Source organism: Thermobia domestica, chromosome 7, assembly GCF_964235325.1.
Source record: "Thermobia domestica chromosome 7, izTheDome1.hap1.1, whole genome shotgun sequence".
Taxonomy (NCBI): Eukaryota; Metazoa; Arthropoda; class Insecta; order Zygentoma; family Lepismatidae; genus Thermobia; species Thermobia domestica.
This window is the reverse complement of record NC_137460.1, coordinates 42,133,269-42,147,254: the sequence shown is the minus strand read 5'-3', so window position 1 is coordinate 42,147,254 and position 13,986 is coordinate 42,133,269. Positions and strand designations below refer to the sequence as shown.

The following is a 13,986-nucleotide window of genomic DNA, read 5'->3' as shown; positions in this document are numbered from 1 at the left end:
CAAATTCAGATAGTCTTCACTAGAGACGTACGCCGGAATTTATTTCGGGAGGGGTCGAAACCTTTTGGGTGGGTTCAAATACAATTTGAGGCTAAATTATATTAAACTTTGTAAATTTGCCCCTAAAATTAGACTAAATTTACAAAAATGTCGGGATATTGGGGGGTCCGGACCCACTCCCTGCGTACGTCCCTTGTCTTCACAATCCTGATGTGATGTGATGTGAAATTGGTCATCTCAAAATTTTATCTTGTAGAACACGTTATGCTCTCCTGGTCTGTAGTTTGAATACATGTATCCATGTATCAGGTTCGGATACATGAGAACTTATTTGATTTGATGGGAATTTAATCACTATATATTGAGCACTTATCCAGGTTTTCTTTTCGCGGGGGGTGACAAGGGGAAGTCTCGTAAGCACGTAATTCTAATGTTTTAAAATATCAATTTGTTTTCAAAATAATAATAATAATACGGTGTATAATGTAACAGTTCTATTCTTGCTTAAACTTTTCCTTACTTTTCATTATAAGAACCAGTTTAGTTTGAATGAACTGTATTGTGGCACAAAGAAAGTCAAACAAATATTTCCGAGAGATATGTAACTAAGGAAACTGTCTGCGATAGCATATAACAAGAATAACAAGAAAACACTGAGTGTATAGTTCTATTACATTTAAAGTTGTAAACAGAACAGAAACGAAATTTTAATCCTATTTAAAAGTGTTCTTTTTTTATTCCACGAAGGGGCAATGGCATCACGGTATGTTCTTGGACTTAAAAGAAGACGACAACACATTGCCCAAAATTTTGAGAGACTCGAAGTAATTTGAAACAAAAGAATCTCAAAAACGTAAAAGTATGTTTATTAAAAACGTGCTTCAGTTTCGGAGGGGACATGAGCCCCCAGGTCCCCCCTGGATACGTGCCTGCTATATATGCTTGCTGTGATGGAAGCTTCACGTTGATCTGTCTCAATAGTTTGAATGGTTGTTGCCATAATTCATCGATGGATACAGAGAAAAATGCATAGCCTTTCATATCACCCCTAAAGATAAAGTATCTGTATTTGCCTCAGAGACGTACACAGGAATTTATTTTGGGAGGGATCCAAACCATTTCGGGAGGTCCGAATACAATTTAAGGTTAAATTATATTAAAATGTGTAAAATTGCCCCTAAAGTTAGACTAAATTTAGAAAAAAGTCGGAATTTCGGGGGGGGGTCCGGACCCCCAGGACCCACCCTCTGCGTACGTCCCTGGGTAAATGTATGAAGAAATGTTAGAAACTTTAATTGAAAATTCCAGGGGTACCCTGTAGAGATAGTCAATTCTGAAATAGCCCCCGATCAAGCCATGAAAAGTATTTTTTGGAGAATGTGTACTTGTTAGAGAATGTTTTTTTCTGCCTTATTTTATCACACATGTAATTTCGTTTACGTTATGTTGTTCCCCCATGCATCAATATCCAAACTCCCCCAGCAAAAATACAGAACCCGAGACAAAATTCTGGGAAAACCCTTGGTTGGGGCCGGTGCAGGGCCATACACCGTCGTCTGGTTACTCTGGTTTTATATATATCATTTGTTATTATTTATCAAATTTAATAAAATTTTAAAATGACAATATTAAAAAAAAAGCCATAGAAACCTCTTCTGTCGCCTTGAAATACAAAAGCATCAAATACGAATTGAAAGGATGGGATTTCAAGGAAAAAGAATGGCCCAAAAACTTGTCTTGAGAACCAAGTAATTAGAAGAACATGTTTGGTAGCAGCAGTCTATATCTATAGCATTAACCGTGGCGGGGGAGTTCTTTCAATGGTGGTCTACCCATCCTTCTGTTCAACCCGTGGTCAGTACCCCTCCCCATGTAGAAGCTGTCACTCACTCCAGAAAACTTGTCCTATAGAGCGGAATGTTCATTCTTCCTTGACGTACTTCGTGCTCACTGACCCTACTGGTCGATCTCCCCTTCACACTTCTATCCTCGCTACATAAAGATATACACAAAATACAAATGACAGGAAAAGCAATCGGCAACTGTCACTCAGCATTCACCGGGCTTGTGACCGTCAAGAATGTGTAACACAGTGATTCTCAAACAATTTACCTCTAGACCCGCTTTAGAAGTCAGTAAAAGTTACGACGTCTCCTCTTTGTATAATACTAATGTTACAAAGTCATTTACGAATGAATATTTTTAAACTTACAAACTCCTTGATATTTTACCGATTTTGGGAGTTGTTACCAAACAGTTTGAGAAACACTGGTACAATGTCTTCTTGGCTGCTTTCCCAGTTACCTGGGGCTAGTCAGACTAGCGATTTCTTTATTTATGCTAAAATACAAATAATGGTATGATTGTTTGGTTATTCAGCGCAAGAATATAGTTACTACATTATAAACTACATTTAAAAACTTGGAACTTTAAAATTTAAGTAATGTTAAGTAGTTATTTGAGTGTAACATAAGTACATAAGAGTCTATGTGAATAAAAAAATATGTACAGAATATTTGAGTAAAAATAAAGTGTTGCAATGATAATTTTAATTTTATAAATTATTTACACTATTTAGATCATTCTTAGTTCTCTATTTTGAGTCTTTATATCATATGATAATACCCTAAGTTACTTTATTCAATATTAACAAGTACATCAACATGAACAAATTCAAACACATACACAGCGCAACTATAATACAAAGAGCAACAAATAAACACACATGGTTATATTTCCTAACCATGATCCAGTAAATCATGGCATTTTCCAGCATTTCGAATAACATGATAGAAGCAGTATTATAAAATATTACAAGAGTAATCAACGAACTGCAAATATACAATAATAGTAACAATAATTATATACACATGCTAAACACGATTATTTAGAACACAAATTCGTTGCAGTAAGTATGTACACTATTACACCTATTTCATCTTTGCTCGATCATTGTCTTTTTTCTTAGCGATCTTGCTTTGAGCACTTAGGATATATTCCGGGTCTCTGCAGGGCATCCCACGTTGTACCATAGAATCTACTATCTCAGGAAGCATACACTCTTTAAAAAACCGTATAAGTTTCGGTAGCATAACATTTTCCCATAATTCTTCATCTCTTCTTACCTCCACAATGTGTAAAGGTGATTTATCATCAATGTATACAACTAAAAAGCATTTGTCTAATTTGGTAATATTCAACTGGCCCTGAATTTGGTAGTAGTAGTCGCTGTTAGTGTTTAGTCCTATAGTTCCGTCTGGAAGGGCTCTAAGAAAAAATGCCCCTTTCTTTTTCTTTATCTCTTCTGTGACATCCTTATTTCTGAGTGAAGGAACACACTTTACTTCCACTAACGCATCATCTTCTACTACATATCCTGAAATATGATTAGAAGAGAATTAATTGATAGACTAGAATGAAAAGATTTTGTTTAAAGTAAAAAAAATGAAATCTTTAAGTTTTACGTCCCACAGTTATGCCGGTTAGGCTAAAGGAGACGGTGATGATGAGTAATGAATGAAATGGTGGAATGAAGAAAGTGGGAGGAAACGGAAGATCCCCGAGAAAACCCACGCACACGGTGTTTGTCCACCACAAAGTTCACTTGGCGGGGGCTGGGATCGAACCCGGGACCCCAAGCACCAGAGGTGAACGCTCTACCACTGAGCCACCGCGGCCTTTTTTTTTAAAGTAATATAATAATCTGTCCCTTTTCCATAAACAAAAAGGAAGTGGTTTGGTTTCGTTCAGATTCAGTTAATACCTCTAATTATAGCACACTGAACAAACAGCACTTATTAGAGTTAAACACTTATTATATTATATGAACAAAGAAGTTGAAAAATATTTCTTACCATCTGGACTACTAGCTAAGAAACTATACTTAGAATCAATATATAATCCTCGTTTCTCTACTGTCACATTCTTCTCCTCCGCAAACTTTCGTAGAGCAACATCTTCATGATTTCTTCCGTATTCTATTGATGGTGTCGATAGATTTCTCTTGTATAAAATGTCTTTCACCAACACATGGCACGAAGTGTGATCTTTACGTTTCACAACTTTACCGAACGTGGATGACGTTAGACGGTTGCGGCGATGTTCTTCATAAATCAAATTCCCATGCTGTCCGCGGGAGGATACTTCAATCAAAGTTCTTTCATCTGAACTGACCTAATATGAAAAATAAAATAAAGTATTCTTGAAACAGGACAGGGTGAACTGAAATTTGTAAGCGATATTGTAAGCACAAATACAGAACTACTTTTCCTACAAATACAGAACTTCTGTAGCTACTTTTCCTACAAACATTAAAAGGAATGTTCATTAAACATGTCCGTTTTTACATATTTCGCAAACATATACCTCGACAAAGATAATTTTGAAGAAGTTTCGAGACAACCTGGAATCGTAGAGTTGAAACATATTTTATAATTACATGAATCCACAAAACTGATAGGCTCCCAGAAATTCTCGTAATTTTCTCTACTTACTCAATGTGTATCCATCCACACATAAATTATAAGAATTTAAAAAGATTTTCGCTTGATTTCAATTAGTGGAGCATGACATATCAATTCTGTGATTCAGGATTGTCTCTGAATTTCATTTTCACGGCTATCCGGGGCCTATATTTTTACTAATATGCGTTCTAAGGGCTACGCTTACTGAGCTCTTTTGTTTGATTGTAGTGATGAGAACTATCCGTACTTACGCATTTTTATCCGCTCCTAATAGAAAAGGAAAATTAGTACGAGCAACTTCGTCAAAGTATTTGTACATGTAAATGTTCTTGTCAGTGCAATATGTTAATGTTTGTAAACAATATTCATATAAATTTTGACTATTATAAAAAATAAAGACTTACATCATAAGATTGCAGCTGTACTTCGCAAGCAGCCCGAAGTGATTCCGGAGAGAGTGGTGGTTTGTCAGCGTTCGGTCCATAATCACGATTAGTTGATGGAAGCTGTAGTTTCCTTCTTACTTTCCTACTAACACTTTTTGATCGGTGTTGTTCAGATCTTCTCTCGAGAAAGCGTTTGAAATGCATTCCAGGACTTCGTTTTGTCATAGATTTCCAGGGACTAAGATGCCATTTCGCCTTTTTGTTGTATGCAAGGCCAGTTAAATAGCACCTCCGTTGAAACGACCCTCGTTTTGTAAAGTTAATTCTTTTCCCAGCGTTGAATTTTGACAAAATGCTCATGAAGACTTCTGCTCTATTAGTCGTCTCATTAGGTAGCAATTTGTCTGCCTTCCTTATCAGCTGTTGGACTGCTGACATTATATGATAATATAATCCACTTTCTTGAAGAATCGGTACTAAATTTTCATCATTCTTTTTCGAGCAATAGTATGGCTTACATTTTTCGTGATTTCCAAATACATGTGAAGGCCCGTTTCGAAGATCATCTTGCAGGTCTTGGACGCTCTTCTTTGCTGCCGCATTCCTGGAAATGGCACCGCGAGCAGCTGCTGTAAGGCGTGGAATTCTGTCGCGCAGGATCGCTCTGCTTTTGGGCGAAAATGTGTTATCCACACGAAGTTTGTGCAATACTTTCGTGTAATTTTTCACACAATGGTTAGCACATTCCACCTTCACTACTTCACGTCCATATGACACTCGTTCAACTATTCTGCTGTGCACACTTGAATCCCCATCTGCTACAAACCTTTTATAGCGAAGACCGTGCATTTCCTCACTCTTACTAAAACCCTCAACAACAATGTCTGCTTCCATTGCACTTGAAGATGCTGTCCAATTACGGTAACATATATGATCTTGTGGCTGTATATTCTTTGCAGCAGCTGAGGCACACACAGAGCAATATTTATTTCTAACTCCAAGAAAGAGAAGTTTATTTGTTTCTTGACCGATGATACAGGCCTAAAAGAAAATAAATAATGGAAAATCTGTTACAATAGACATTACTAATTCCCGAAAGTTTAGGCCTTACTTTTGTGTAAATAGGCAGATAAAATGGTATTTAAAATACATGGCAAATAGGCACTAGATAAGGCAAGATAAAACTGCTTCTTGCTATAGTTAGACATTTGGGTTTCATTTTGGGGAGGGAGGGACGGGGTAGGCCGTGGAGAGAAATCCCAGGCAGCCCCGAGGATATACCAATACGGGTATTGAAGATTTTTTATTTCAAAACAAGAGAAATGAAATGAAATGAAGTATTTACTTTAACGTCCCACGATTATGCTCCGAGGCTAAGGGAGACGGACAAGACAAATGGTAGATGGTAGATCTATTTCAATGGTACTTGGTAGATCTATTTCAATCAATGTGTACTATTTCAGTAGTCGTATGAAGGTGATATCTAAGAAGTACGTAAGTGTATGAGAACATCCGAAATCAAGAAAATATAAACTTTATAAAATGAGTCACGTCGGGCCCTTTTAGTAGTCTGGGCCCCCAGAATATGACCTGGCTTCCCTGTTCTCTGGCCGGCCTAGGGGGGAGGGTAATTAGGCGTAGTGTGAGAACGATTGGCGATACATGAACAAAAAAAAGAGAATAACATAGAGAAGTAGGACAAAGTCCATCAAATGGCGTTGAGACGATACCTATGGCTCCTCTTGTGGGGGGTAACTTGAAAATTTCAAACTTTGCACAACAAAACAGCACTGTGCATAGTAAACGCACCTGCGTCAAAATTATGTTTATCCTTGTTACTTTCTGCTCAACGGAATGATACCTTTTTCATGGTGCTCTTCAGCGTTCGAAGTTAGAATAAATAATATTTTTCTATTTTTTTATTTCTTTCTAAACTATTTATCGTTAGAAAATGTTATAATAAAAACCCGAGCCTAAAAGCAATGTTATTGTTGAACACAGTATCATCCAACGCAAGTATTTCAATTAAAATTTGAGATTTTGACATGGGAACACACTCTTGATCGAAAACGAATACTCATAATTTACTAAACGAATACTTCACGAAAACGAATACTAAATGACAAATGCAATCAATGTCCGCGGTGTTTTGAAACGGATGCAATGGAGAGATTATATATTGCAAGTAAGTGCGTCTTATTTTTTGTTCCTTTAGCCACTGCAGAGGTTTCAAGCAAATCCGTAATGTGCCTTGGTAATTACAGCCATGGTAAAGGTTGTCTCTTTGACCTATGTTCGACATTTAGGAGGGTTTTTACCCCTTTCAACCCCCACGTTGGCCTACATAAGAAAACACGTATTTCTTATTTATTGTTCTTTTATCCAATTGAGAAGTTTCAAGCAAATCCACAGTGGGCATTGATAGTTACAGCCATGGTAGAGGTTAGGAGAGTTTTTACCCCTTTCAACCCCCACGTTGTCCAATATAAAAAAAACACGTATTAGTTACTTTTTGTTTCTTTATCCACTGCAGAAATCCGCGGTGTACGTTGGTAGTTATGGCCGTGATAAAAATTGTCTCATTGCCCGAAATTTGCTCTTTAGGTGGGCCTTTACCCTCTTCAACACTCTCATTGGCCGATATACAAAAAGCATGTATTTCCTACTTTTTGTTTCTTATGCACTACGGAGATATCAAGCAAATCCACAGTTTGCGTTGGTAGTTGTAGCCATGCTAAAAGTTGTCCCCCTGCTTAACTTTAAGCAGAAAGTGCACGTTAATAATAATAATAATAATAATAATAATAATAATAATAATAATAATAATAATAATAATAATAATAGTTGTTGTAAATTATTATTATTATTATTATTATTATTATTATTATTATTATTATTATTATTATTATTATTATTATTATTATTATTACCACCATCGACTTTCCAGCTGGAGCCCCTTCTCTTTATTTTGCGGGAGTCCCCCGCAGAAGTTTGCTACGCTACTGGATCCGGCATTATGCCAATGTTCCTTATTTTTCTGTTACCTCTGCCAGTAAGTACTATTTTCATTAACTTATTAAACATATATAAAGTTTTTATTACGACTTAATACATTTCATACTTTATTGACAAATGTCTCCGCTATAGCGTAGAAGTAATTGCTCACATATATATGCGAGCTATCAGAAGTTTGATTCCCGCTGATAACACTCATACAGAAATTAAAAAAAAAAAAAACAATCTTAGGTTAGTAGTAATATGAGTATATATGGCAATAAATATAAGCATTCTGACATGCATAACTTACGACTCCTGAAGCTGCGTTGTAGCTGTGACCGTAACTCCTTTGACTCCAACCTCCGTCCAAGTATACCGTAATCCAAGGCATCCCATCTGCATCAACATTACCCTTTTCAATCGCTATTCTTTTCTCTTCTTCGCCTGCTACTTTCATTTGTGACCAGAGAGTTTCATTCCAAACCTAAATAAAATACATGGCAATGTAGTGTGCATCTGCGATTATCAAGTGTGATCACAAAGCACACATTTGATGTTGACCCACACGTAAATATGTTTCGGCTCGCGTTCATGAGTATCAGCAAACAAGTAACCGCAACAATCGTCTCCCGCTAATCCTCTAAAATTTTTTGTATGGAAGTGTAAAGCAGGGGTGCTCTCTCTCTCCTATACGTTAGAATACACCGTAAAAAAAATGTTTAAATAAGAGAAAGGAGTCAGTTACAGAACAACGATAAAATGTATAAGGTTCGCAGATGAATGTGAAAAGTAATTCTTAGTGTTTTTGTGGACGTACGAAGAAGGATGTTGGAAAAGGGAAATGAGACCTCATGATGAGATTCTCCGAAATAAAAATCACGAAAGAAAAAACAAGTGACACACGTAAAACACATCAAATTTACTTTATAAAACGAAAAATAAAATAATCACGTCTGATTTCGAAAAAAAAAAAAAAGTAAATCAAAATATTTACGATAAGGTGATCTGGTACCCCTAACAACCTTGAAAGTTGGCCCATTTAAAAAGAATAGCAAAGTTTTTCACTATTTTCTTCTTTATTATTAAAGTTACAAACGTCAAAATTTGAACAAACCTACAGGAGACACATATCTATGCCCTGCCTGTTTTAGATTTTGAAAAAAAAAAACACATTAAAACAGCTTCCATGTTTGACTTTAAAAACTTGGCAACGCAGCTGCAACCCTCCCACTCAAATTTTGAGCTGGTACCTGCTTTTGTTGAAATGTCTATTGACTCCTGCGTGAGCCTCTCTATCTAGCGTATAGCGGTCATCTTTCTGCCTGTCCTTCGAGTCGTGGTTGCTTGAAATGTGAATACCGACGGATAATCACTTTGTGAGTGACAGCAGGAGAGATAGCAGTACAAATATCTGTGCCGTGAAAAGACAACGGAAAGCAAGATATTCCTGCCGACCGAGGAAAAATATCGCACCAACTTTCGGCTTCAGAAACATAAGAAAAGAGAAGAAAGAAGTGCTATTGTCTTTCATATTTCCGTGGTTATTTCTTGCGTTTCTATGTAGCTATTTCTATACAGTATTTGAATGTTGAATGAAAGATGATAAATCGAACGGTTGATAGATAGGTAGACAGATAGACGTAAAATTATATATATATATATATATATATATATATATATATATATATATATATATATATATATAGAGAGAGAGAGAGAGAGAGAGAGAGAGAGAGAGAGAGAAAGAGAGAAAGAGAGAGAGAGATAGGCATATAAATGCAGAAAAATATTTTCCAAAAATGATTACAAATTTAAAAATATAAATAGCTAGAAAAGATATATAGGACCTAACACATCAAACTGAAGTTCTTGAAAAGTATGTACATTAGTAAAGAAATACCTTCAAACAGTGGCGTACTTCAAGAGGTGTTGGTGCAGGTTGTAATCCCTCCTTTCATATACTATTGAAATGAGAAGATTTTAGCTTTCATCTTGGATCAACAACAATCTTCCTGTGTTGAGAAGGGACTTACATATACGTACGACGATACATCACAATGTTTAGAAAAGTAAATGGGTAGAGAATATACACACCCAGCCAGAGGTTCCTAATTACCCCTCAAGGTTACCATTCTTCCCATTTACTGTTCTCCCCCAAATTTACCATTCTTTATTATGACAATTACTTATTTAAAAATGTTATTCATACTAAGTTCTCCTTCATACTTAGTATTCATCAGTGGCGTATTTAGGGGGAGGCTATCGGGCTCAATCCCCCGAAATAAATTTGTTATATTCACAAATTCATTAAAATTTGTCGGCATCCAAAAGGAAAAATATAAGTGCTTATACTCGTATTGTGCATAGCTATCCCCGAAACAAATTCCTAAATACGCCACTAGTGTTCATAAAAGCATCATTGTGGTATAATAAAATTCGATTGTTCCATTTTCAATTGCAAATTGTGCCCCCTCCTTTAAATAAATCATAGACGCAACCTGTGCCCCAAAGCCTGACTGTGGGCAGCCCTGTAATCCAGAGAAGGCTAGGAAATGAAGTTTCTTTGTTTAAAATCTTCCCCAACCCCTAGACACTCTCTAACATCAACCAGAATTTCTTTACACACATCCCTGGGTGTAATTGCTTCCTTTGCGTTTGTGTAAAAATATGTGTCACTATTCTAAATGCTCCTCCTCTTGTGTTTTGAAAACCTCACAAAATAAAATTCCCAGCGTACTTACTGATTAAACGGGAGACTCAGGTAAGACCCCCAATTGCAATAAGTACATTTCCAGGTTTCCCAGAGGGAAGTATTGCGTCACACACTACACCACACATCTTTTAGGTGAGGATTGTTAATTTTATGCAAAGATGGAAGACTATAAAGAATGCATTCCAGTGAAATTAACAATAAACAGAGAAACGGATCACCGAGACTGATTTGGAATCTAAAGATGTGGGGGTTACATCCTTATACGGAGACGGACAGTGTCAGAGGAAGAAGTCTACATCTGTTCTACAAAACACAATACGAAGGGGGTATTATTATTATTATTATTATTATTATTATTATTATTATTATTATTATTATTATTATTATTATTATTATTATTATTATTATTATTAGGGGTCTATATTTAAACCCGACCAACGAATATTTCTGGCTACTCTTAAGCTTTCAAACATAAGTGGAAAACATTCTTGCGTATTTAATTTTATCCTGTAGGGATGGTATAGAGACTTGTAGGCGGATCCTGAGGTAAGGGTCGCTCGCCACCCCCAATGGCACAAGCACCAGTGCTGCAAAAGTTCAAGTCTGTACATAATAACACTAAAGTAACCCTAAGTAGCAGTGTTACAACTCACCGCTGCCACATCTCTCAGGAATCTGTCCTGGATCCGTCCCTGATCGAGACTTACACTGACGTCTCGAGTCGAAAATATGTCATATGGAAAGAAAAGGCATGAAAAATGTCATCTTACAGCCTTTTGCGTCGATTTCCTTATAACTTGAGGGAGGCCCGTCCTAGTGTGCTAATTCACGAGGGGATGACAGGGATTTCTCCTGAGAAATCTTTATCCCCCTGCAAGAGAAAATTTTCATCCCAGACAGGGATAACTTTTCCCCTCTCTTACGTGTGTGATGGCTGGGTGCGTATATAAGTGAAATTCATCTGCCCTGGGAAAAATATTCAATTCGCACACTGACCCGTCCAGTTATCCAAATTTTATATAACGTAGTGAAGAATATTTTTTTTGCGAAATAAAGTAATGTTTATTTTGCGAAATAAAGTATTGAAGAATCTACTTACATAGTCGTCAACAGGCCCGCAACTACGGCGAGGGTTAGGAGGCTTGGTTCCTTCCTAAATTTTTTTAGCCCCCTCAAACCACAATGCATCCGTATGATATTGATACAGAGACCTAGAATTGTTACGATTGCCCCCCTAGCATATTTATGTCCCCCAAACTTCAGTGGCTGGTTGCGTACCTGGTCAACAAGGTTTTTACAGGTATTACATAATTTAAACAAATTTGTATAATGCAAAATAAATTTACTACTAAATCATGCTCAATTTTAAAATAAGCCATTATCATTTAGTTACAAGAACATAAAATGTTGCATTAGCCGTTACCCAGCTTTATTAATCTTGGTTCTCTTCTGTTCGAACTCACAATGAAAGTTTGCACAAGATATTTCACACGAATTTGATCTTATACGGGTGTACTTATGCACATGATACCTAGGTAGAATCCCACAGCGTTCAGGCGCCTTGCGAAATTCATTTATTAGGGAAAAAAAAAACTAAAATTAGGAAATGCTAGTGTGAACATTACATGGATCTATATTTTCTTCCTTCTGCACTTCCAGGAAAAGGAAGATGCAGATATTACACATGAGTATACGGTAATTTATAAAATATTGTATTGTCACCAGACATATGTGAGTGAAAAATTTTTAAAAAAGTTATAGATCTAGATAATATAGAAGTGGCCATGTGGACAGGCAACAAAGAACGAAAGTGATTTTTTAAAAAACAGGGCCTAGGAATTTTATCCACATACCATTTCACTTGATCATATTTCCCTCAAAAATTATTCATGTAATTATCTTTCAATTATTTCTGAAAGGGTTTTGACCTCTCTTTCAAAGGGTAAATTTGTCCTAGATTGATTCCAATATTTTTTCTATAATCTTTCCCAAAGATCACAAACTGACATCTGTACTATGTTATTTTGCGGAAATGGTAAGCTGACAAGTGACAACTACCCTTTCCAGGAATTCGCAGAATGAAAAGAAAGAAAAAAGAAAGAGGGAGAGAGATGAGAAAAGGTTTGAGTTGTACCGCTGTTTATTAGTCACCTGATTGGAACAACTTCAGCGAGGCAGAGAACTAAACTTGCCGCTCGACTCGGGCGGAAAGGAAAAACTAAGATTTATTCATCACTTTCAGTAAGGTTGAGTCATAGTAGCGAATGAACGTTAGGCTACAATTTGGTTTTCCCCAAATCATTAATCCCTTCATAAACATTGAAGATCTTTTTCCTGTTTTCGTCAAAATACTACGAATTTTCTCACACTAGTGACACTTGTAGTACATTCTTTATTTTAACCACATGAACTCATTTTATTTACAGATACTTTATCAAAATGAGATAGTAGATTCTGTCACTCGCTATAGGTTAACATATACAATACATCTCATTTTAAACGCACACGCACAATATGATGCTGTCTGATTGGTTTGTGTGCATGTGTCTGGATAAATATAGAACAAAAAAAAAAAAAAAAAACTATACTTACGGATTCAAGTTTCCCTTCAATGTTAGTGAACATAGTCTTGCTCATGCATGGAATATCTAAAATGCTGAGGAATTCTTCTAGGTGAGAGTAACCACTTCCAATAGATACCGTGGCCCAAACTGCTGACGTATTAACAGTTGACACTTTCGTTTTTGAGTCCAATTTCTCAGTAGAATGGCTAACTTCCCGGTTGCATGCTCGACATTTGAAGTACAAATAACTAACAAGTCCTAGTCGCCGTTCTTTTATAAAGTCCAATTTACCGCCAGTGCATATTCTTCTATGGTTATCTTGAAGAGTTAATGTCCATTGAAGAAAATGTTCCAAGTTAACAATTCGATAGCCGCTTGGGACGCCATTTTGTATCACATTTCCACGCTCAGTCTCAAATATGAAAGTTTCAGAATCAAAGCTGCAAAGAAGAAACAAGTGAGTATCGTTCCACAGTGTGAAACTACGGTAGACTTCCAAACTATACAAATTACATAGTAAAACTGGAAATAGTAGAGACCGGAAGTAGTTGATTTCTACCACTTCCGGTTTAAATAGAAGATTGTTGAAGGAGATTGTACCTATTCTTGGAACGATAAATCGATTCTCAGAAACCTCTTCTCGATACCTCTTACCGATTTTGAGTTATGACAAATACTGTTGAAACCGAGAGTGGCCGATTAGTACAGCTTCCGGTTTAACTTAAGATTGGTGAAGGAGATAGGACATATTCTTAGGATGCTGAATCGATTTCTGAAAACTGCTTGTCGATAACTCTTACAGTTTTGTCAATGAAAATCAATATGGAAACCGGAAGTAGTAGTGAATTTCTACCACTTCCGGT

General features: G+C 36.4%; 1 protein-coding gene across 1 annotated transcript in view; it reads right to left on the bottom strand.

Annotated features, from left to right (window-relative positions):
* Nucleotides 1-1,705: 1,705 nt before the first annotated feature.
* Nucleotides 1,706-13,986, bottom strand: part of LOC145690032 (uncharacterized) — a 48,568-nt gene continuing 36,287 nt past the window's right edge. The window contains exons 2-6 of the mRNA XM_081764530.1: nucleotides 13,152-13,563; nucleotides 8,157-8,330; nucleotides 4,868-5,890; nucleotides 3,855-4,173; nucleotides 1,706-3,376 (exon numbers count right to left, since the gene is read on the bottom strand). Of these exons, the coding sequence (XP_081620656.1) occupies nucleotides 2,931-3,376; nucleotides 3,855-4,173; nucleotides 4,868-5,890; nucleotides 8,157-8,330; nucleotides 13,152-13,563 (2,374 nt within the window). The 3' untranslated portion in view covers nucleotides 1,706-2,930. The remainder of the gene's footprint in view (nucleotides 3,377-3,854; nucleotides 4,174-4,867; nucleotides 5,891-8,156; nucleotides 8,331-13,151; nucleotides 13,564-13,986) is intronic.